We start from the raw sequence: 21,754 nt of genomic DNA on the forward strand, positions 1-21,754 counted from the left end.
CCGTGCTCATTGAGAATCAGGCAGTCAAACTTTCTAACTCCACTGCTGGGTCGCGTCCCCACCGGTAAGTTCCACTACAGCTTGAAGCGCCAGCCGAGCTCTACAGAAGAGCTGCGAGCGCCAGCGCTGCATTGACACGGCGCATTACCATGGCAACGGCGCAACTGACAGATCGGCAAGAGAATCGGGCTGTCAAACTTTCAAACTCTTGGCCATACACGGGCAGATAAAGCTGCCGATATCGGTCGTTTGGACCGATTTGACAGCTTATCTGCCCATGTATGGGGGCTTCCGACGGGTCTTTCCGATCGATATCTGGCCACAATATCGATCGGGAAGGTTGGATTTTTACCCGACCGACCCGTAGGAGCCGCTTGGCGCATCGTGATTCAATCGTTCGGCCATACGGCCGAACGCTCGAATTACCCCCGATATAGCCACGCAGTTTAGTGGTATATCGGGGAAAGATCCGCTCGTTTGGCGATGTCGCCAAACGAGCGGATCTTTGAGTCTATGGCCACCCCTAGTTCCAAACTGCTAGTTCCACAGGGCTGCGAGCGCCTGCGTTACCATGGCAATGGTGGCAGCCGGCAAGATCTCTGTCTAATGAAAACGCTCCAACGCTCAACTCCATGCGCTGTGTCAATGCAGCGCTGGCGCTCGCAGCTCTTCTGTAGAGCTCGGCTGGCGCTTCAATCTGTAGTGGAACTAACCGGTGGGGACGCGACCCAGTAGTGGAGTTAGAAAGTTTGACTGCCTGATTCTCAATGAGCACGGGAGCTCTGTGGCATGCTGACAGTGAGTCCTGAAGGGCCCCGGGGCCATACGCAATATCGAGGTGCAATCTAACACCAATGGACATACTTGTATCAACGTTAGTGATGTGCCAGTCGCTCTTTCCTGTACTGTGCACAGGACTCTCAAATACTGTAAATATTTGGCTTTGCTGGGATAACAAGGGGCAAATCTGACTGCAATGGACACATTAGTCACAACTTTAGCAGTGTGTTAGTCACTCCTTACAGTAAAGGACGCTCCATGCTAATTGTGCGCCTCCCCCTATGCACGCGGGCACCGAGTAGTTAAGCAATTTCTAAGGAAACGATGCAAAAAAACTGTCCTCAGGATGACAGTGAACTACATTTCCCAGCATCACTTGGGGACCCCAGGGGAAAGGAGGGGTAAAGAAGGACAGAGCGAGGCACGTGCGCTCAGATGTTAAACCTGCGTGCACTGAAGAACGTGATCTAAATCAGCGCTTAGCGATATTAGTTGCTTTCACTTTTGTATTACAATATCAGGATATTTGTCAGCTCCTTGATCAGCCCAGATGGAAAATTTTGATTGGGTGCCTTTGAAGGCACTCTAACAACATTGCCCACTGTTTAGTGCTGAATCGTCAGATACTGGCGAAATTCTATTGTTTCTATCTGTATATCTGTATATCTGATTTAGCTCTACGCGTGTATTGAAACAAAAGATCTTTTCCAAGAAAGATTGTAATTACCAGAACAGGGTGCTACCTGGGACTGTGTATTTCTGAGCAGAGATCCACGTATCACCACTACATGTACTTCAGGCAACTTACACTAACATAAATAGAAACTAGATCCTCTGTAATGAAACAAGCCGCCGTGCAGGTCCAAGTAATTCAGTAGGGCCCCTGTAGCATAGCAGATAAACGAAAAGCTGAAATAATTATTTTTGTCGTTAAATGCGACTAAGTAGAGGTCGACTATCATTCTTGGATTTCTACACACCTACTGGATAAAAGCAATATGAATGGCAATAAATACTTGCAGTTGTAAGTTTAATATTAACAACACAAATGTATAAAAGGTCAACATATTTTAGAGCACAGTACAATAGATGGGTGTATCAATCAATCATATAGGTTACAAAAATTTAAATAAAGTTAAAGAGGGTCCTGCTCAACAGAACAGACTGAAAGAGAACATCTATATAAAGTATATATGGGGTTACTATGCCTATGCCAGTTGCCAGTATATTGGCTGTATCTGATAAAGAGTTTTCAAGCTGAGAACACTAGTGTGGAATGTTTTATACTAGCACTACACTATATTTTGCATTTAAGCTCAACACGGCTAAATGGTGGCTAGGATCAAGGGTAGGATTGATAAATAAACACAAAAACACTGAAAATAGAAGAGTAAGCTCAAATTCTGAAAAGATGGCAGCAGTAAATTGGCAGTCACACAACATAAAATTTGGTACAAATAAAAAGTAGCAAAGCGGGCACTGAGTAGTTAAGCAATTTCTAAGGAAACGATGCAAAAAACTGTCCTCAGGATGACAGTGAACTACATTTCCCAGCATCACTTGGGGACCCCAGGGGAAAGGAGGGGTAAAGAAGGACAGAGCGAGGCACGTGCGCTCAGATGTTAAACCTGCGTGCACTGAAGAACGTGATATAAATCAGCGCTTAGCGATATTAGTTGCTTTCACTTCTGTATTACAAGAAACCCCTTTCTTCCGGAACTCACATGGAAGCCCCAATGCTCACTGTAGCCTGACCTTCACACTCCCGGCAGTGCCAAAGGTTGGAGTCCCCTCTCGCTGCAATTGGCCAAGTACAAAGACTAGGTACACAATTGCCCCGTGTGTCACGTGATCCCCGTTATTCGCAGGCAGCAAAGGAGGCCCGGAGTCCATATATGTAAAAGTGCTCTGTTCTCTTCGCATCTTTCCATTCACGAGTATCTGTGACGCTGCCCCTATGGAGCCTTACCTTGTATGAATCAGTCGCCAGAAGGATGTTAAAGTGCGCTTCTCGGCTTTCCATCTCGGCGCCGGTAAGTTCCACTTCCCTGCGCAGGCAAACGATGAACAATACTGAGCAGTACAGAGACCCGTCGGCTCTATACCTTTCACAGTGGCAGGCTTGCTAGGAGAAGGGGCGTGGGATGACGTCACGGGGAGGGGCCGCAGCTCAAGAGCTTTCTGAATTACAGACCTCAGTTGTTTTAAAGGGGACATTTTGCATAACCTTCATATTCAGATATGTGATTAATCTTTCCTCAAACAATGTAATGATGCAGAAGAAAAAACGTTTTGAATGCATTTTACCTGCTAAAAGTGTCATTACATTACAGAGCTGAAATGAGAACCTCTCAGGTCAGAAGCTAGGCTGAAATGAGAGATGGGCGTGTCTGTTCATTCTCTCACAGGAAATGGTAACAGCACTGACTGACAGGCTGAGCTCTGCTGTAGCTTGGAAAACCACTCCCATCTCCCTGCCGTGCTGGAGCATCAGCTGTCAGTTTCTTTTAATATGAAATGAAAGTATACTGTGCAATTCATTGTGTCATTGCAGGGCTCGGAATAAGGACGGTCCTTCCGTGCTCATCATCGCACTTATTTGTCTGTGACAACATCAGTTGGATTTCTAGGCGAACACTGTTGATTCTGCTGAGCTTCATTTGCTTTCTTTGGGGGAACATATAAAATGATTGGTGTGTTTTCAGTTGACTGCACACAGTCAGCAAATCTCACCATAGCAGGATAATTAAATGAGCTGTGGTGATGTAAAACACCAGTGGAGTATCAGTGGCTGGTGAGGGCACCTTTACCTCACAGATGTTTCAAGGCTAAGTGCGGAAGTGGGTCTCTTTAAGGTGTCGTGGGCCATAGCAGCACCCCTCACCCATGTTCGGAGTGAGAATTAAAATAGGCCCTGGCATTTCAGGTACACAGAGGCCCAATCAGCCAACATAGAGGCCCAAACAGCCCCTACCAGCCCACAAAACTCTGACTTTCTATGGCACCTTATTGCAGACCCTCTGGCCAGAACCAACAGATTGCCAGTCCGGGCCTGCCCTCACCACAACATATTGGTGACACACACAGTAGTGCCCTAACCTAACCATACACACTCAGATATGTTAGGGATATCTGCAATAAAGTCTAGAGATATGGAACTTGCAAACTGTCTTTCCAGCAGTCTTTTCAGTTCTATGCTTTTAAGTACTTTTGTTATTATTAAAGGACCATGCATTACAAACATTACAAGGATCATGCTTGAACACATGTAAAGTTGCCAGTTGCATGTAAAAGAGGACTAAAGGGTGCAAGATCATGCCCTTAGTCTAATTCTTTGCACTTTGCAGATGGATAAAGAACCCTAATGCAGTCTGAATGGCCTTGTTTAAAAAGGAGTGTCCAAAGTCCCTGCAAATCTCCCTTGATCCATCTTGTAGAAAAACTCATCTCCCTTCAAGTATATACCTTAAAACTTCCAGCTAATTGAACAAGTCAGCGCTAAAATAAGCTCAGGAGAACAGGTATGCAGCAATTCCAGCAGCATATAGGGGGAGGAAAAAATATGGAAAAATTAAAAATAAAAACAATATAGTGTAGTATTTTTCTTATTGTTGTAGTTACACAACACCATACATTCTCCTCTTCCAAACTTACACTGACACTTCTTTAAAACCACTGCGTGTTTTTGTGCTAGGTGGGTACTTACAAATATTACTATTATATCTGCCACATCGATTTAATCAGTGTAGCCTTGCTTAACTCCTCACTGTTTAAAAGATAGGGAGTACATAGCGTATATACTTGAGTATAAGCTGACCCGAGTATAAGCTGAGGTACCTAATTTTACCTACGAAAACTGGGAAAACTTATTGACTCGAGGATAAGCCTAGACACAACTACAGCCCTGTCTCCCAGCAGCGCTCATTCTGCCAAAGCGACCCCCCCAGCGATCAACCGGACTTCTTTGCAAAGTTGATGGTGACAGAGAAGTGCCAAATGGATTACTGTGTGCATTGTCCCATTGTCCCACTACCATGTGCAGAGGGTGCTGTGTGATATTGACATCACTATTAATCTTTCATATAACCAACAGAGGGCGCTGTGTGATATTGCCATCACTGTTATTCTTTCATATAACCAACAGAGGGCGCACTGTTACTCTTTCATATAATCAACAGAGGGCGCTGTGTGAGATTGCAGTCTCTCCCCAAGCGAACTGTTGGTATAGGAATGCTTAAAAGTGACTGCAATCTCAGCTACTGCCCACTGACTCGAGTATAAGCCGAGGTAGACTTTTTCAGCACATTTTGGATGCTGAAAAACTCAGCTTATACTCGAGTATATACGGTAGATAGTGTAGATATTTTCATTAAGTAACAATCAATTAAAATTGCACTAAAAAAAAAAGCATTAAAAAAAGCATTAAAAAAAGCGTATTTATTCTCCCTTTTTTTTCTTCTTATTTACTTAAGTGTTGGTATATTTTGAAATAACTTTTGTGATATCATATGGGTTATTGTTAACAAAAAAATGGAACTATTACTTAGTCATACCAAGCTATAAGTTTTGTAAGGAACATACTGTATATCTAGTATGGCAGCACCTTCCTTTACTTAGCAGGAAACCAGTAGAATGTTGTTAATATTTGGTCTGTATGTCTGTAGTAAATCTATAAATACTCTATCTTTAAATGAATTAAAGTCCTTCTAGGCCTCCATAGATAAAGGCATAAATGGTGTATAAAATTCAGTGTATGGAAATCAAAAATCTTAAGATTATACTTAAAGGAAAACTATACCCCCAAAATGCATACTTAAGCATCAGATATTTTGTATCAAATTTAGCGTCATATTAAAGAATCTTACCAAACTGTTATATATATATTTAAGTAAATATTACCCTTTTAGATGTCTTGCCTTGAACCACCATTTTGTGATGGTCTGTGTGCTGCCTCAGAGTTCACCTGGCGAGAAATACAACAGCTATAATTGTAAAAGGAAGAAGTGTGAAGCAAAGGACAGAACTTTGTCTGTTAATTGGCTCATGTGACCTAACATGTATGCTTTGCTTGTTTGTTTGTGTGCACCGTGAATCCTAGGATCCCAGGGATGGCCCTTATTTCTTAAAATGGCTCTTTTCTATTTATGATTACCCAGTGGCGCATACTGCTAAAAAGTGAATTATTATAAAAATGGTTTATTTACATGAAGCAAGATCTCCCAGTCAGCTACCGAGGACCCAGAAGATGGATGTCATGAAGTCCACTACCAGAATCTGCAATGAGGGGTAATATAAAGTATGGGTCATTTCCCCAGGGGGGGGCAGTAAGCCTGGGGGTAGGAGGAAGGGGGGGTCTACATGTGGTGGGGGGTACAGGGTTTTTTTTTTACAGGGTTTCCTTCTCCTTTAAAGATTCAGTATACACCTTGTTCACCACATTTTCAGTTAAAAAAACAGTGATTTTTCATGATTAAATCAACAGACAAAATGTACATGCGCTGTTCATGAAACTCATGTTGAACAAGAGGGTATACTGTCCCTGATTATTTGACCAAATATATAGAAACTATATTTTTAAATATAATTTAAATTTCAGTCCTTTTATGTGGCTTTTAGCATGTCACTTATACTGGGCAAGATTAGAGTCGAACTGGAGCACCGGGGCCCACCGGGTTCCAAACTTCCCCGGCCCCTTTGATCATGTGCGAACGCCGTCGTGCCCCGCACGACACATTTTTGTTTTGGGGTTAGGCAGATATGGGAAGCAGGTCTGGGCCGGCGGGGGACCATGAGACTCACACAGAAAATCACTCAGATTTCTTGTGATTGAGTCTGTTGCCCCCCCACCCCGGGATCGGCATTTGGTCGATCGGACAGATTAGAAAATTTCTGTCGGCTGCGGGTAATATCTCTCCGTGTATTGCCGATCATACAATTTTCAGTGGGAGACTGTAAATAGCTTTGTCTAATGTATGATTGCTGTCAGGGGCAGAACATCGGCTGATCTGTTCTTTAACTACTTTATTTGGTCCGAATGGTAAGACTGATCTGAATGGTTAGTGGCAGGTCGGGAGATGGGAAAGTCAGATCATACATTGATTCGTACGATCGGATCTTTGCATCTGTGGCCAGCTTTAGAATGATAAGGCAACCCTTATTTTAAGGTAGTTATATGGATATAAAGCTATTATGCTAATGTGAGCTATATATACATTAATCAAGGAGAGAATGGACCTTTGTGTTCTGGATTGTTAAATGTATATGGCACTTAATTGCATATGTATAAGGTGGGTGTGCCTTATTCTTGCATAAATGTCTGCTGTCATATGATGTCCATGATCCTTGAGAAAGGGTGGGAACCCGGAAATGTTATATATAAATATATATATATATATATATATATATATATAGTCAAATACAAGAGTCCTCTGCACTCAACCCATTATCAATATATTTAAGACAGCGACATTTTGTGCATACTGCTACTAAAAAATGCCTTACCCTTTAAACAAAACAGGGATTGTTTGTCCATATATTGCAATATATTTAAGCTGGCCAACTACGTCAAAGTCATCCCATATCTGGCCAGTCCTATGCTCAATTTTATCTGATTCATTAAGAATTCTATTGCTTCGTTATACATTTTACAAAGGGACTAGGTTTTACCTGCAACTTACTTGCTGCTTTCAAAGTAAACCTCCCAAACTTGGCTGCCCTTTTATTAGACACCAGTGGGATCACCTGACTATAGCTGGGAAGGGTGGGAGCTACAACATGGAGCTGGTCACTGCTCCTGTATAAACTAACAAACAAGGGAAAGTTGTGCTCACCACTATTTTTTAAAACCATTAGGTGGGGGTGCAATGAGGCTGTAGCCACAAAATACATATAGTCAAATACAAGAGTCCTCTGCACTCAACCCATTATCAATATATTTAAGACAGCAACATTTTGTGCATACTGCTACAATAAAATGCCTTACCCTTTAAACAAAACAGGGATTGTTTGTCCATAAATTGCAATATATTTAAGCTGGCCAACTACGTCAAAGTCATCCCATATCTGGCCAGTCCTATGCTTAGTTTTCATCTGATTCATTAAGAATTATATTGCTTCATTATATATATATATATATATATATATATATATATATATATATATATATATATATATATATCTATATATATATATATCTATATATATATATATATATATATATATATATATATATATATACAGTATATATATATATACAGTATATATATATATACTTTATATATATACACATATACATACAGATACACTCAACCCATTATCAATATATTTGAGACATTGAGACATTTTTATGCCAACAAACCAGAAATCATCAAAGCATTCATAGATTCTGCTTGACAACATCATTTTGCAGGGCATTACACAACGTCACTTTCCTCACCGTGAAGAACCAGTTCTGAAAATTCTATACCTCTAATCCAGGGATCCCCAACCTTTAGAACCCGTGAGCAACATTCAGAAGTAAAAGGAGTTGGGGAGCAACACTAGCATGAAAAATGTTCTTTGGGTGCCAAATAAGGGCTGTGATTGGCCTTATAGTAGCCCCTATATGGATTGTCAACCAACACTGAGGCTCTGTTTGGCAGTACAACTAGTTTTTCTACAACCAAAACTTGCCTCCAAGCCTGGAATTTGAAAATAATCACCTGCTTTGAGGACACGGAGAGCAACATTCAAGGAGTTGGAGAGCAACATGTTGCTCACGAGCTACTGGTTGGGGACCACTGCTCTAATCTAAAGGGACGGCTCTGGTGTGGTGAGCTTTTTAAGAAAAAAAAGATCCCCACTATATCTGTCTATAATGTCCTCTAATATATTTGTAAAGTGTAATCATGTCCCCTCAAAAGAGTCCTTTCCAGAGAAAACAACCCCAAACTTGACAGTCTAACCTCACAGTTTAAGTTACACATCTTTTTTACCAGTGTAGTTGCACATTTCTGCACTCTCTCCAGCTTATTTATATCCCTCTTAAGGACTGGAGCCCAGAACTGCACACTCCAGGTGAGGCCTTACCAGGAACCTATAAAGAGGTTTATCCCTTGAGTTTATGCCAAGACAGTGCTTTATTTGATCCAAGTAGCTATGGAATGACGTTGCCTGGAATTAGACAACTTGTTATCTACAAAACACATGGGGGGTATATTTATCAAAGAGTGAAGATAGAGATCGCCACAGTTCTCCAGAGTGAAATTCCGCCACTCTCCATTAATTTCTATGGGATTTTTAAAAGAGTATTTATCAATGGGTGAAAGTGAAAGTTCATCCTTTAATAAATACACCTTTCAAAATCCCATAGAAATGAATGAAGAGTGCCAGAACTTCACTCTACTGTGGCAATCCCTAACTTTACTCTTTGAAAAATATACCCCATGGGGGTTTCTCCACTAGTGGAAAAATTGCAGGGGTGAAAACTATTGTCTGTAAGTAGTGATATCAATGTCTATTGGCATTTGCTTCACTGGATTTTCTTAACCTATGTAAAAAACTACCGTGTGAAGTAGCCCTAAGGTGCTGAAAATATTGTCATTCTTAAAGGAGAATTCAACCCTTAACTAAAAAAAGCCCTACCCTACATAGACCCCCCTCCCTCCCCCTCCAGCCTAGCTGCTACCCAGGGAAATACCCCTCCGTGCAGATTCGGGGATCGCAGTTCACAGCAGCCATCTTCCGGGTCTTCGGTAATCTGAGACTGAGAATGGCGAATCAACGCAATTTTTGGAGCAATTTTTCCCCGTTTGCGACACCTGCACATGCGCCGAAATAGATGGAAATTGCAGAAGCGCCAGAAGAAGACACGAAGACCCGGAAGATGGCTGCCCTGAACTGTGATCCCTGAATCTGCACGAGGCAGCTAGGCTGGGGGGAGGAGGGTTATACATAGAGTAGGGGGGTAGGGTTTTTTTTAGTTAAGGGTTGGATTTTCCTTTAAGTGAAAGAATATTTTGCATAACTGTACATGTTTCCCATACATGGAAATAACCAAAAAAAAAATAATAAAACATTTTTAATTCTACTGTAGGAGTTTGGGAGCAATAACTGCCTAAAACAAATCTGCACAGCTTATACAGTAGCTTTGCAGTTGCCCCTTTACCATAGTTAAGCATGACACTGCATCTAAACATTTATTTTTAACAGCTAATGAACTCTGTGACATAAGATAAGAATCATATTGAAATTAAAACAGTTTCAAGCATTACAAAATAGTTCTACCAGTTCTTGTAGTGTGGTATGGACTGAGAGAGAGCTTCTTTCATTTCTTCTTATTCTTCATGTATTTCTTGTAGAACTCTGCAACAGTTTATACTTCATAGTGTAAACTATAAAAGAATAACTTGTCTCATTTCCAAAAGGACATATTAAAAAGTATGCCATGAAAAACAGCAGCTGCTGCCAATGGAATAAGTTGTGAGAGGAAAGTAAAGGTTTTACTGGAACAAAAATTAGACATGCTTTCCAAGTCATTAGTTCAAGGACTGTTTATTTATGTTCAATACACTCAATTGAGATGTTGCTGTCATGGAACAGCATACTTTGATTAAAATACTATGATGTACGATGATGTTAATGATGTAAATATGATGTACTGTTAATAACACATTTGTCTGTACTATAGATTGTTAACATGAGGCATACAGATTTGTGTTGTAACACACTGGTGACTGCACTGAATGATAACAATATTGTGCTAGGTTCTGTTTTTTTGCATATCCTATGGTGCTGATTTATAATTTTATCTTGATTTGGTGATCCAGTAGAGGAACTGCGAAAAAGATCAGCAAAGGAAAAAATTCCAAGGGTTTACTTTTCCTTTAAAGGGATACTGTCATGGGAAAACATTTTTTTTTTCAAAATGAATCAGTTAATAGTGCTGCTCCAGCAGGATTCTGCACTGAAATCCATTTCTCAAAAAAAAAGATTTTTTTATATTCAATTTTGAAATCTGACATGGGGCTAGACATATTGTCAATTTCCCAGCTGCCCCAAGTCATGTGACTTGTGCTCTGATAAACTTCAATCACTCTTTACTGCTGTACTGCAAGTTAGAGTGATATCACTCCCCTCCCTTTTTCCCCCCAGCAGCCAAACAAAAGAACAATGGGAAGGTAACCAGATAGCAGCTCCCTAACACAAGATAACAGCTGCCTGGTAGATCTAAGAACAGCACTCAATAGTAAAAACCCATGTCCCACTGAGACACATTCAGTTACATTGAGAAGGAAAAACAGCAGCCTGCCAGAAAGCATTTCTCTCCTAAAGTGCAGGCACAAGTCACATGACTGGGGGCAGCTGGGAAATTGACAAAATGTCTAGCCCCATGTCAGATTTCAAAATTGAATATAAAAAAATCTGTTTGTTTTTTTGAGAAATGGATTTCAGTGCAGAATTCTGCTGGAGTAGCACTATTAACTGATTCATTTTGAAAAAAACATATTTTCCGATGACAGTATCCCTTTAATCTTCAATTTTAATTCTGCTATACGTTTAAGAACCACAATGCTGTCAGACAGTAGATACTATAAATAATTGTCTCAAGGTGTCAATAGGCAGATCGATACTATCCTTTAGGCCAGATACATGGGTATTCTATGAGTTGCCATACACAGTATAACCTTTCTATTGTTCCATTCTTTCAGGCCAACAGGCTGAATGACTGAAACTGCAGTAAGTGAAGCTGTGACTTCTCTTCACTTCCAGTGAACCATACAGTGTCAGATAAAGTACATTGGCAGGTAAAATCTTCCAACATGTCCAGTCAAAACGGACCATTATCCATGGTGCAGAGATATCAGACAGGAATGGCATAACTGTAGATGAAGCAGAACCCGCAGGGATCCTGGGGGTTCTCAATAGATGTAAAGAAATTCCCCCTTTCTAGCCTCTCTCCTACCTGAGAGCAAGCAGTCGGGAGTGGGGGATGCAAGTGGGTGGATGGAGTGTGAGGTGATAGGATTTGAAGTATGCGCAATGCCCCTCCAACTGTTTTTTTTTTTTGCAAGGAGGCCCGCACTGTGTAGTTTAACTATTGTCAGCCAGGATTGACAGCCCAGCATAAATGTGTCAGCCATATTACCAGGATATCCACTTCGAAGAGATGTTTATTTCATGTTCAGCATAGAAACAACTGTATGTCAATTCAAATGGATTAGGTCTCACTGGACCTTTACTAAGTATCAGCCTTGTCACGCATTATCCCATATCACTTTAAAACACAACATTCAGTTACAGTGGTCAAGGATCCAGTCTGTAAACAGTAGGAAATGTAAGCTTTTATCTTGTAAGAACAGGATATCTTATATGAGTGGAATCTACACATCACTGTATTAGGCTAATGCCACACGGCCTGCGGAACTGCTGTGTTAGCCAGGGTGCACCTGCACAGTGGTGTAACTATAATACTGCAGACCCTGCTTTCCAACTAGGACTGGGGGAGTGTACAGGGAGGCATGTGTGCAGCTAAGATGGCCTCCCTGAAGATTTTTTATGCACACACTATGGATTTCGGGAAATAAAAATGCATACTTAAGCCTCTCTGTGAGTATGCACAGGCTAATCTGCCTGAATGTTATTTTTACAAGTGATAGCAGCAGTGGTGGAAATTTTCCTGGATTGCTTTTTATTGTGTACTATGAAATTTGGCCCCACTGGCATAACTCAAACAATTGTTACAGGTTAAGAGATTTGGGCAAACAAACTTTTTATTATAGTATCCCAATAGATTTTACCAAAGAGTTAAATACACTACCTATTAGTAATGTAATAATATGCCTAGAACTAGTAACATCTAGTAACCTATAGGGGCTTTCAGTATTTAGTGAAGTATACATTTTCTCTTTGGTCTAAATCTGCCAAAGTCTGCCTCAATATGTCAGGCATATTTTCTCATATTTACTTAGAATCATAAATACACTATTGGCAGAGTAATGATGTTTTTCACAGACTTTGCATTAATTAGAGCACGTGTCAACAGCTAGAAAATTGTGTATACTGTATTTGGAAAAATGTATAAAAAGCACAAAGGATTGACCATGTTTCAATAAATGCTCAGTTACGATACAGTACAAAATTAGACAAGCATGTTAAGCTTGATGCAGGGATGAGGTAGGTAGATTGACCTTGCCGCAGGGATGTTGCAGCGAATAAATCTTGACACAAGAATGTGCCAGCTGAGTAAATTTTGACTCAGGCCACTTTTTCCCCCCAGTGAAACAGATCATATGATGAAATACTATAAAACTGCCCCATTAAATGACTGATATTTACTCCTAAAGCTTACTATAAATTTGGGACCATCTTCATGTTTTAACCCTGGCAAATATTCACAGTAAGCTGCTCTAGACTGTCTACCTTTGAGTGTGCATATGCAAATATCTGCAATTTATTTAGAAATTCTGATTGATGGAAAGAACTATGCACACCATTATCTAAAATATAATGAAAAAGTCCTATTTGTGCTTTCCCTTGCCCATGTTAAAGGAATTCTGTCATGGGAAATTTATTTATTTTATTTATTTTTTTTTACAAAATGCGTCCGTTAATAACAACCCTACATTTAAATCATTTTGCAAAAGAGCAAACAGATTTTTTTCATATTTAATTTTGAAATCTGCACGGGGTTATATATGTTGTTAGTTTCCTATGTGTCCTTAGCCAAGTCACATGTTCTCTGATAAACATTAGTCATTCTTTACTGCTGCACTGACAGTTGGAGTGATCTGACCCCCTCCCATTCCCCCCGAGCAGCCTATCAACAAAAGAAGTGGAAGGCAACACGATATCTGCTCCCTGAAACCTGGATTACTAAAAATGCTCCCATGCAACACCTAGTGGTAGATATGAAAAAAAACACGCAATAGTAAAAATCCAAATCTATATAACCCAATTTGGAACTCCTCCAGTTAAATTGAGTAGGAGAAACAATAGTTTATCTGAAAGTAGTTCAGTTGTGAAGTGCTTGCTCTTTTTGAAAGCACAGGATCACACATAATTCCCTGAAATGGCTGTCTACGCACCAATATTATAGAAAAAAAAACTATTATTGATTCAAGAACAACATTTTTAATGGTAGAATAGATTACATGCAATATACACAGTGTTATTTAGCATACCTCCCAACTGTCCCATTTTTCGCAGGACAGTCCTGATTTTGACAGCTCAGCCCGCAGTCCCAGATTGTTACTGAAATGTCCTGATTTACTCTTTAATATCCTGCACTGAACAGACAGAAAAAGATACAAAGTTTCTTAAACGTAATCGTTTTTTGGCAGAGAGCCCAGTATACGTGGCTGGTGCACTTAGATACATTTGTTACAGTTTAACATAAGCAAAGAAACTATTGTAACAATTTAAGATAAGCATGTCTCTTGGTGACAATTTGACTTGCATCTTAAAGGGCAATTTACCTTCATTAGCAAAACTGTAATAACACATAAAAACCACATAAATGTGTTCAAATTTTGTTAAATGAACATTGTAATAAGGGGGTGTGGTCACAACATAGGTGTCGTCAAAGATTTTCACATGGCAAATCTTTTTGTCCCTCTTTCTATTTCCAAAACGTTGGGAGGTATGATTTAGCCATGAAGCTATACAATTAGTTTAAGGTAATTCTGTGCACGTGCCTTTGTTTATACCAGAAATTGTTTAACATGTAGCCACAGCAGAGGGAACAAAGACAGCTTCAGTGAAAACTCTATGGAGACTGAATTTTACTTTAAAGCTCCTCTGTGGAGATATCAGAGATATCTGCTCTATCGATCAGTAGTTTCTTGTTAGAGAAAGTACTAAGCTATGTCTTTCTTGTGTTATCCCCAGTATTGCAGTTACATACTCTTTGCCAAAAATCTGTATAGAAACTTCCTGTGTTTTGCAACCACTGAAAAATAGTAATTTTGGCCCTCTGGCTTTCCCACCAATTTCAGTGCTTTTTAGCAAGTTCTAGTGCTGCTCCTGTTCTAGTCTCCAATTCCTGAGAAGCATAGCTCATATACAGTTCTAGTCATACTGCATACTTCCACCAAAGCAGACTTCCTATTTTCCAGTTTCTACACACCTTGGCACAAGGCCATCACTGCAGGGCAATATTATTCATGATCACTGAGGTGAAAGCTTCTGTTATAAATTGTTTGCCATGTGGGTTCACAGTGTTCAGTGTGCTTTGAAAGAAACAAGACATTAACAGGAAGAAGTTGTTGGCTGGATATAACATAACCTCCTCCCACCATCACATTTCTCAGGGTGATGTTATTAGGCTGCTGGGGGGGAGGGAGGGGTGATATCACTCCAACTTGCAGTACAGCAGTAAAGAGTGATTGAAGTTTATCAGAGCACAAGTCACATGACCAGGGGCTGCTGGGAAACTGACAAAATGTCTTGCTCCATGTCAGATTTCAAAATTAAATATAAAAAAATCTATTTGCTCTTTTGAGAAATGGATTTCAGTGCAGAATTCTGCTGGATCAGCACCACTAACTGATGTGTTTTGGAAAAAACATGTTTTTCCATGACAGTATCCCTTTAAAGTTGTTAAGAAGTTGTGGAAGGCTCAGTCACTTAACAAGGGTTTAGCTTTATTATTTCACTGCTTGGTTCACCTCTAAATAGTCCTTACTCAGAATTGCCACATACTCTTGCCTTTACTGGGCCTCCACCATCCCGGCTCTCCCTCAGAAAACCTCTTTCCCTTTCTCTAACACTGCCAGAATGGCTACCACCCTCTACTTATACCCTATCTCAACAGCTTTATTAACAACTTGGACAATTTGAATACAACATGTTACACAAACTTACATGCTGCAGGTAAGGGGAAGAACTAATCAAGGTAAAGTATCTACATTTGTATACATTCATAATGATAATAACAGGAATCAGAATACAGCTCAAATAAATGATTTAGATTTTAATAAGAGATAAGCAACAGATGTTGTAGCATTTTACAGCACAAACGCTCAGAGATTCTAATGTATAGTAAAAAAAATGTGAAAACATTGGAAAAAATTGTAAGCTCTTCTACACACAGACTTCTTTACCTCTTGTATCAGTCGTGTTTTTGAATGTTAAATGTATATTTAAACGGGTTGTTCACCTTTACATGAGCTTCTAGTTTGATGTAAAGAGTGATATTCTGAGACAATTTGCAGTTGTCTTCATGTTTTATTTTTTGTGGTTTTAATTATTTTGCTTTCTGTTCAGCAGCTATCCAATTTGAAATTTCAGCAGCTGTCTGGTTGCTAGTGTTCATATTACCCTAGCATTACCCTAGCATTACCCTAGCATTACCCTAGCATTACCCTAGCAACCAGACAGTGGTTTGAATAGCACTCTTTACATCATACTAAAAGCTCATGTAAAGGTGAATTACCTTTTTAAACATAAATTTAACATGCAAAAATATGACTGATACAAGAGGTAATTTTTTAGAGTCTATGAGTGTTTTCACTGTAAAATGCTGCAACATACAGTATATGTGTAGCGCTATAGTAAACTGACTTGTGCGAGGGCAGTTTTAGCTACATTCCTTTGTGGGCTGAGACCACAGATGAGCTCTCTTTCTCAGGGGTAAGCCCTCGCAACGCGGTGGAGGCAGGGTATAGTGTAACTGTAACTAGGTGCGATAGCACAATGATGGGCGCCAGTAGTTCTTTAACGGTTGAACATAGAACTGTATTTATTGAACAATAGCACATAGATCATTCAGCACATTGATCCACAATGGAGCTAGAACATACACAGCAGCATAAAGGAAGCATATACACACAGCACATATAGGCTGAATCCCCACAGGCTAGGGAATATACAGCAGAGAGTAAGTTGACAGCATGTGATGGGTATTGCCCAGTTTTCAGGATATCTTCAAGTGGCAGACTTGGGGAATTCCTACCATCCCTATCTCAACACTTTAGTCCTTACTCCGGGTCAGTAATACCCTGGGATCTTAATCCCTCTAATCTCCTCGGCGGAGCCTTGAGCTGCTCAACTAAATAACCTCTCTATCACTCCTAGAGTGATCTATAATTGAGTATAGCTGTCTAATTACTAGGGCCAAGGCGCCTAGGGTCGACACTACCCATTCCCTTCCAGCCTGCTTGGTTGGGCTAAAGCAATGGACCCAGACCTCATGGTTCCTAAGCATTTTATACTATGGCACAGTGCCATCTGGTGTACACTGTGTGAACTACAGGGGTTACATAAGCACAAGGTCCCCATAAGGACCCACTGAGGTGTCCATATTACTAGGGATGTGCCTGTCTGTAAAGTGTAAGGGTGTCTAAGATTTTCACATCCCTACATTCTCCCCCTGGTGAATGCCTTCGGTCCCGGCAAGGAACCTTTCAAAGAGCAAATACTGAAAATATAGCAGTTAAGGCACATCATGCAAGAAACCTTTTCAGAGACCAAAAATACATTGCACTTAGCTATATGTATTGCATTTCTATACCATTACCTTATAACCTCTTCGGGGAAACTCTCCTGAGTAACCCAGGTACAATGGCATAGCTGGAAAGAAACATATCAATAGCAACAGTTTCATTCATGGGCAGGTAAACTTTGTCAGTAAACACCTGCAAAAGAAGGTACAAGTTAGAAATGCTGCATTTCAAATACATCAGTATTCTAGTCCATCAAATAGTCGAGCCCACAGTCCTCTTTAAATGCACTTAGGAGGGTAAGGGGAAAAATTGGATTAACCTACCAACGGGCAGGTGTTAACTAAAACAGTCCTTGGACCTTACTCCAAGAGGAGCAAAAGAAGAAAAATCCTTCCCTGAAGAAAGTTCAGTCACTTTGGAGGGACAGGAAAACATAACTGGAAACAAACTCCCAATGGAGTATTATCAGTGGAAAAACACAATGTCCTTCCATGAAGAAACCACCACCCACCAGTAGACTCAGATCATATGAAGAAACCTGGCCTTGGTGTCTTCATAGGGGGATGTAGTATTTGGGATGAGGTTTGTCCACCCATTGGCCATCTCCCATATAAACTTCCAAATTGAAGTACTTGGTGGGGTTCTACTTTCAACAGATCTTCACCGCATTCTTGAGAATGGTGCGACCATACCACCACTCTTTCTCAATGGAGCGCAGGTACTGCCAATCATGCTTACGCCTCACCTTGTCAGGGTTAGTGAAGCAACTGTGGTGCATCTTCTCCTTTTGTAGGATCTCATTGATCAGCCAGTTCTCGTAAGATGCAGCCACCTTTTCGTACACCCACAGAGGAGCATAGGGCATAAAGTAACCCCAAGTTCTATGGACATGGAAGTTGATTACTCTCTGCACTCTGGAGACAGAAGTGAACACATTGGAATCTGCCCATCCTGGCAACACCCAAAACTCTTTTTCCTCCTCGGGTCCTATGATGGGAGGAGCAATAAAACTGCGAGGCACTTTGGTAGAAGGATCCTACTCAGGTTCAGCTGTGGGGGTATTCTCCTCATACTCTTCCCATCCTGGAACTGGTCCTAAGGGATTGTCTTCCTTAGACTTGGGGATAGCAGCAAACAAATTATTTTCCCTCTCCAGGGATATCTTTCCCCACTCATAGTGGTACAGCTCAGCAACACGAGTGCTTTCTCCTGGTTCACTAGGAGTTTGTGGCACCATCACTGTGGGGCATACAGATTTGGTTGGCTCACTCACCACAGATCTTTTGCTTTGCCACAGAATCTGTGCAGGAACTTCCAGTATGGATTCATCAACACTATTCACACTGGAGAACATCAACTTTTCCAGCAGATCCTCATCATCCTCCAATATTGGAGGGTCACGAATAGATGGGGCTATGGGTGCAATCGGCCCCAATTGGTTAAAAGAAAACTTCCTCCAATCCACATCATGGGCTATGACTGGAGTTGGAGTAGGAACAGCAAGGGCTGTATAGATGGTGACAGTCAAATCCTCACAAGGCGTCAAATCACTTAGCAACACTTTGCGGAATGACGACTCTGGCTCAGAAGAAGTAGACCTCATCTGAGGAGCGGTGGCTCCTGTAACAACCATAGGAGTACAGGAGATTTTAGAATCAGCCAGAAGGTTCTCTGTTCCCAACATCAGAACAGGTTGAAAGTATTCCTCCTCTGAGGATACAAAAGCAGCGTCAGGCCTGCAGGCCGCATCAACTTCAAGCGCATGCCGCGCCCTTTCCAGACAGTCCTCTGGTAGCGGTTCTGGTGCAGGGACATAAAAAACGGGGGCCCCTATAGCAGAAGGGGTATACACTTCTCCCCTGGTGCATCCGACACTGGTGTAGGCACAACCAATGGTGTAGGCATCACGGCTGCCAAAATATCACACAAGCCCTCAGGCTTCAATGAAGGGGTAGTGAAGCACACATCTGCTGTCCAGCCGGACGGGGTTGTTGCACTGACCGCAGCCGCGGTCACAGGCACATCTCCCTCAAGTTGAACCACTGCGGTTGGGGAGGCACAATCTGGGGTGAGCGTAGACTCACTGGGGGATCCCTCTAATACGGCTACGGGTACAAAGGCCGGCTCTAGCGCGGGTTCTGGGACCTTTTCTGGGACAGGTTCTGGTGCAGGGGTCACAGCCGCTAATCCCCAGGGGTACCCTCTATCTCTTGGTAGACGAGAATAGTTTTGCCGCTCACCTTGTCCCGTGTCTTCTCCACCAATGGAGGTTGATCAGCCCGGTTGAAGGGTTCCATCCATAAACGGGCCTCGCATTGCGAACACACGCCATCCGGGTCCTTCAAGGCATTGGGCGCTTCCATATCACACACGCCACAGGCCGGAATCATCATTCCCCTTTCGCTTGGGGTAAAGGTACCCTGGTATACATAATGCCGTTCGAGCAACACCCGGGTAGTATCACAGGGCAAAGGCTCCATAGTAGGCTCCGGAACCTCCAGTTCAACAACAGGTTCACCAACAAGTTCAGCAATAGGTTCGTCAACACACCTCTCTGACTCAGCCGAGTCCAACAGCATGGAAGCCAAACTCAATATGGCGGCAGTACTATCCTCCAGGGTGGGACGTCTCGCCATGGTTCGGGCAACACCCCCTTGGGATAATCTAGTACGCCCCTTTCTACTTTTTCATGATTTTCCCTTCTTAACCCATGCAGGGTAGGGGGTTGGCACTGGAGGTTGCGCAACACAAAATTCCTTCACAGCAACTTTTCCTACACGAGGGGGTATAGGTGGTGGTGAAGGTGGTGGTGATGGTGGTGGTGTCGCAGGGCAACTGTCCACCAATGGTTCTATGTCCAAGGCCAAACTAACATGTTCCTTAGCCAGTAGAAAGTCATTAAAGTCTATGGCCTCATCAGCTAGGAATGGATTAAGCCCAGGGGTAGACATTTCAATTTCAGCGCAGCCTGAATCCTTGGTGCTGCAGCCCCTTTTCTCTCCCCATAGGCTGGAGCCATAATAGGATTCATTTACACTTGTGTCTTCATACACAGGAGTCTGATTAAGCAGCGATGTAGGGGGACTACATATGAGCTGGGCAGACTTAGGCAGGCTCTGATACCGGCACGGACACCCCTCTGCAGAGACTCCCATAGGGTATACCTTGGAAGGCCATGTATCACTGTGAGGTACAGCAGGGACCCAATACAAGACCCGGACAAATCCTCTCTCATCGGACGGTTCTTGCGCAACATACTCAAAAGCATCAAATATGGGGTTGCCCATTAAGGAGTGATTCACAATATCTATGGGGCACCCCTCTGGGACATTATCCACTACAAACGTGTAGTCAGGATCCGCTCCCATTTCTAAGGGCCAGTCCCACAAGGCAGCTTCAGACAGGGGAGCCATTATGCTTCTATGTGACCAAAATGTGTTAGGGGTACACGCTCACAATATAATCAGTAGGCACACCGCTCGGGGAATAAGAACTACAGACTTTCCCCGCCTAGGTGCCTTTTTCCTACTGAGTCCGCACACGCAGCACCTGTCACACTAGGCTGCGTGCGGTGTTTCAGTTTAACCCTTTAAGAGCCCCATGTTGGGCGCCAAAATGTAGCGCTATAGTAAACTGACTTGTGCAAGGGCAGTTTTAGCTACTTTCCTTTGTGGGCTGAGACCACAGATGAGCTCTCTTTCTCAGGGGTAAGCCCTTGCAACGCAGTGGAGGCAGGGTATAGTGTAACTGTAACTAGGTGCGATAGCACAATGATGGGCGCCAGTAGTTCTTTAACGGTTGAACATAGAACTGTATTTATTGAACAATAGGACATAGATCATTCAGCACATTGATCCACAATGGAGCATAGAACATACACAGCAGCATAAAGGAAGCATATACTCACAGCACGTATAGGCTTAATCCCCACAGGCTAGGGAATATACAGCAGAGAGTAAGTTGACAGCATGTGATGGGTATTGCCCAGTTTTCAGGATATCTTCAAGTGGCAGACTTGGGGAATTCCTACCATCCCTATCTCAACACTTTAGTCCTTACTCCGGGTCAGTAATACCCTGGGATCTTAATCCCTCTAATCTCCTCGGCGGAGCCTTGAGCTGCTCAACTAAATAACCTCTCTATCACTCCTAGAGTGATCTATAATTGAGTATAGCTGTCTAATTACTAGGGCCAAGGTGCCTAGGGTCGACACTACCCATTCCCTTCCAGCCTGCTTGGTTGGGCTAAAGCAATGGACCCAGACCTCATGGTTCCTAAACATTTTATACTCTGGCACAGTGCCATCTGGTGTACACTGTGTGAACTACAGGGGTTACATAAGCACAAGGTCCCCATAAGGACCCACTGAGGTGTCCATATTACTAGGGATGTGCTTGTCTGTAAAGTGTAAGGGTGTCTAAGATTTTCAAATCCCTACATTTGTAAAGGTGACTGAAAGATAAATAGGTAATTAAATTACCCATTTTTGGCAGCTGGGGTCAGTGAACGTCATTTGAAAGCATTTAAAAATGATGCATTTGCTTAGAATAGGC

At 41.9% G+C, this 21,754-nt stretch overlaps 1 protein-coding gene across 2 annotated transcripts in view; it reads right to left on the minus strand.

The window, feature by feature from the left end:
* nampt.S (nicotinamide phosphoribosyltransferase S homeolog) overlaps window positions 1-3,038 on the minus strand; it is a 49,491-nt gene extending 46,453 nt beyond the window's left edge. Inside the window, exon 1 of one of the 2 annotated variants that reach the window (XM_041587538.1) lies at window positions 2,975-3,038. Coding sequence is in view for 1 of the 2 variants with exons in the window: in NM_001089015.1 (NP_001082484.1) it covers window positions 2,750-2,803 (54 nt within the window). In the remaining variant the exon portion in view is untranslated. Of the gene's footprint in view, window positions 1-2,749; window positions 2,915-2,974 lie in introns of those variants that run through there. The other variant, NM_001089015.1, reaches the window with a different exon arrangement.
* Window positions 3,039-21,754: the final 18,716 nt, after the last annotated feature.

The sequence above is a fragment of the Xenopus laevis genome, chromosome 3S, assembly GCF_017654675.1.
Source record: "Xenopus laevis strain J_2021 chromosome 3S, Xenopus_laevis_v10.1, whole genome shotgun sequence".
In the NCBI taxonomy this organism is placed as follows: Eukaryota; Metazoa; Chordata; class Amphibia; order Anura; family Pipidae; genus Xenopus; species Xenopus laevis.